Source organism: Humulus lupulus, chromosome 7 (assembly GCF_963169125.1).
Source record: "Humulus lupulus chromosome 7, drHumLupu1.1, whole genome shotgun sequence".
Classification (NCBI taxonomy): Eukaryota; Viridiplantae; Streptophyta; class Magnoliopsida; order Rosales; family Cannabaceae; genus Humulus; species Humulus lupulus.
In genome coordinates, this window is record NC_084799.1 from 12,949,783 (window position 1) to 12,952,882 (window position 3,100).

At 29.8% G+C, this 3,100-nt stretch overlaps 1 protein-coding gene across 1 annotated transcript; it reads right to left on the bottom strand.

The window, feature by feature from the left end:
* Window positions 1-750: 750 nt before the first annotated feature.
* Window positions 751-2,406, bottom strand: LOC133791391 (rop guanine nucleotide exchange factor 3-like). The gene is made up of 5 exons (XM_062229321.1): window positions 1,591-2,406; window positions 1,375-1,491; window positions 1,133-1,290; window positions 944-1,018; window positions 751-834 (listed from the first exon to the last, which is right to left on the bottom strand). The coding sequence occupies exons 1-5, from the start codon at window positions 2,081-2,083 to the stop codon at window positions 751-753; spliced, it is 927 nt and encodes a 308-aa protein (XP_062085305.1). The 5' UTR covers window positions 2,084-2,406.
* Between the last annotated feature and the right edge of the window lie 694 nt (window positions 2,407-3,100).

A 3,100-nucleotide genomic window follows, 5' to 3' on the forward strand; every position in this document is an offset into this window, starting at 1 on the left:
ATAATGTAATGTGTTAATTTGATACAAAATCTTTATAATTTTAAACCAAATGGCTTAAAATTTATACCACTATTTATATATTTGAACCATAAGGCTTAAATGACATCAAATTTAAACCCCAATTTATAAATTTTTATCAATTTAAGCTTAAATTATAAATAAAGTATCTTTAAACTCCTAGGTTTGAAATTTAAACCTCTTGTCTTAAATTTTAAACTGCAAGTCTTAAATGGCTAAAAATATGAACCACTAATCGTAAATGATATCAAAAAATTTTCCACAATTTTTAAGTTTTAATCATTTAGGCTTAAATCATAAACATACTCTCCTTTAATATATATAATTTAATGTATGATTGTAATTCAAAATCTTTATAATTTTAAACCAAATGGCTTAAAATTTAAACTTTGGCTTCCATTATATTGCATAGAGAACCTGCTGAAGACTTCCAAGGAATAATGCAGTCCCATTTGGTATCTGCACACAATAGATAATATATCCATTTCATTTATCCAATTAGTTGACCAATATTTTGACTTAATAACCCAAAAAATGAGGAAAAAATTTGTTTCTATAGGATAAGATATATGATATTAGAATGTAACTTACTCCAACAAATGTGTCTTTTGCAAGTACAGCATAGACAGTCCAAACTCCACCATTCAAGAAAAAGACAAGCGAAAGAAGGAATGGCATGTACTCAACACTATTATCTGTAACATCAAAATGTAACATTAGACTAAAACAGATTCACTTGAAAAAAAATAAAGAAAGAATTGAAATTCTTTGTTCTGCATACCGGAATTCTCTGTCTTGGAAACTGTCCAATATTTCCTACCAAAGAATTCATGTATATATTAGACTCTGATAGGAAACCAAGCTACTGTATTTCAGTAAAAGATGGTGCAAAATATCACTTGGACCCTTTGATAGAGATCCTTACAATAAGCATTGTGTCAAGCTTTCTCAAAGCTGGCAGGTTTATATAAATATCAGCTCTTGGTCTACTTGTCATTATCTGAGAGAATAAAAGGGAAACAAATATATATGAAAAAGGTTCATAACAAGCAAGAGTAGAGCAGAACCAAATGAATTTAATTTCAGCCCATGAATCATTCATGTATGTATATACCTCTAAGGCTGTTCCATCTCTCAAATTTTGTGATGTGGCGGGGATGAATTCTACTATGCAATCACATACAGATAGAAGGCAGTCCATTTCTCTCTTCCACTTAGCTCTCTTCTCAGAATTTAGAGGCTCTAGTCTCAAATTTTGTCCAAAAACAGTAGCTGAATATAAAAAGAGATGTGAGATTGAAACAAGAAAGAGAAAATAGTCATATTTTCTTAATCTCAATAGAAGATTTAATTTACCATAGAAATTGGTTATGGAATTTGAGATAGTAATTGCAGTACAAACTCCAGTCCCACTCCTGGACATGTCTTCACCGAGCAAAAGTTTTGCAAATCTTTCTTTCATCAACTCAAGTTCTGCCATAAATTCCATTCACTCAAGTCAGTATATTCCTATGTCTTTAAGACAAAACTAGTTAGTATAAAAAATAACTTGAAAAGGCTATCAAAACACACCTGAATCCAACACTTCTTGATCATTGAGTTTGTGATCACCAACTAGAGACTCGTGTTGCTTCATGCCTAGTCTGGTAAGAACAGAATGGTTATTAACTCCGGCGCCAGACTTTAAGGACTTCAAGGCGTGCCAACATGAAGGAAAAGGCTCACTTGAATAGCTTTGATCATCTGTAGGCTCAGAAAAGGCAGAGGTCTCTGAATTAGTCCGACAGTAAGCAAAAGAGTCACCACTATTTGAGTGTCTTAATTGAAAATTCTGTATGATAATAAATAAATTCGCGAAAATTTCAATGTAACAAATAATTAATGAAATAATGAACGAGCAAATAGAGGGGACAACAGAGACACAACACACAAGGATACTGGAAGATGTAAGGCCCAGTTTCAAGTGACATCCTTGACGGCTCATTTTCGCCTCTTGAGAGGTTCTTAAACAAAGCTTTGACTTGCTGTTTGTAAAATTCAACATCTCTAATATCACGGCCATCATCGAGTCCCTCTGCTAGTGCAAGACCGTCAGTAACCCGAGCAATCATTGTTAGCTTCACCATCCTGAGAACCCAAATTCCCAAATATCAAACTTTAACTGCGCAATATATCAACAGTCAGTTACAGAAGCTCAAATTTATATAGCAATACTTATAGATTCAAGAGAGAAGATAAAGAAGAAACAAGAGAAAAAATCTAAGAAAAAAAAGCACAGAACTTTTAGAGCGAAATAATAGTTTAGAGAGTGAAAAATCTGTAATTTCATTAACAAGCCAGTAAAGGTAACGAACATATAAATACCTGTTGATGGATGGTGGTGTAGAAGGTTAGAGGGAATGGTAATCGGTGATATTGTTTTTAGAAGAGAACACGTGGGGAAGGGTATTTTTGGAAGTTTGGGATAAAATTGGGTAGATTTAAACTAAATATATTTATTTTCACAATTTTTAGCTTTAATATTATCTTTTTTTCAATTTTAGAATCTATAATGTATGTCCGGTTCATGTTTTTATCTTATATTAGATATATATGATAGATTTCATATATATCGTATGCTTGAAATAAATTAATAAAACTTTAAAATTGTAATTTTAAAAATTTAGTAAGATGTTAAAATTGATAAATATACTTGTATAAATATATATATATTTTTTTAAATACGTATTTTCATTTTTATTCAGTAATCTCTCCCTCTTCTTTATTTACATTTAGAATTTAAACTTTCTTTCTCCGGGTTATTTTCGATTTTTCTCAATTTTCTATATCTTTTATGTTAATACATTTACTAAATTTTACAACAATTTTTGTAAATGATTATATTAATGTTTTTTAAAATAAAACATAACAATTATGAGACTTGCTTTATTTTTAATTTTTTTTAAATACCACATTTTAAAAAAAAATTGCAAATCAAAATCTATATATTTTTAAATGAAAAAGAAACGATTCCCCAATAAACCCATATAATTTTTTTATAATTTATTTTGCAAAAATAATGTCATAAATATTCTAAATTTCT

Excerpts from the sequence above, each read along its gene's own strand:
- LOC133791391 (XM_062229321.1), bottom strand. The coding sequence starts at position 2,083 with ATGATGGCCGTGATATTAGAGATGTTGAATTTTACAAACAGCAAGTCA. Across the intron at positions 1,492-1,590 it reads TCAAGAAGTGTTGGATTCAG|AACTTGAGTTGATGAAAGAA; the intron begins GTGTGTTTTGAT and ends AATTTATGGCAG. Across the intron at positions 1,291-1,374 it reads TTCCATAACCAATTTCTATG|CTACTGTTTTTGGACAAAAT; the intron begins GTAAATTAAATC and ends TTTTATATTCAG.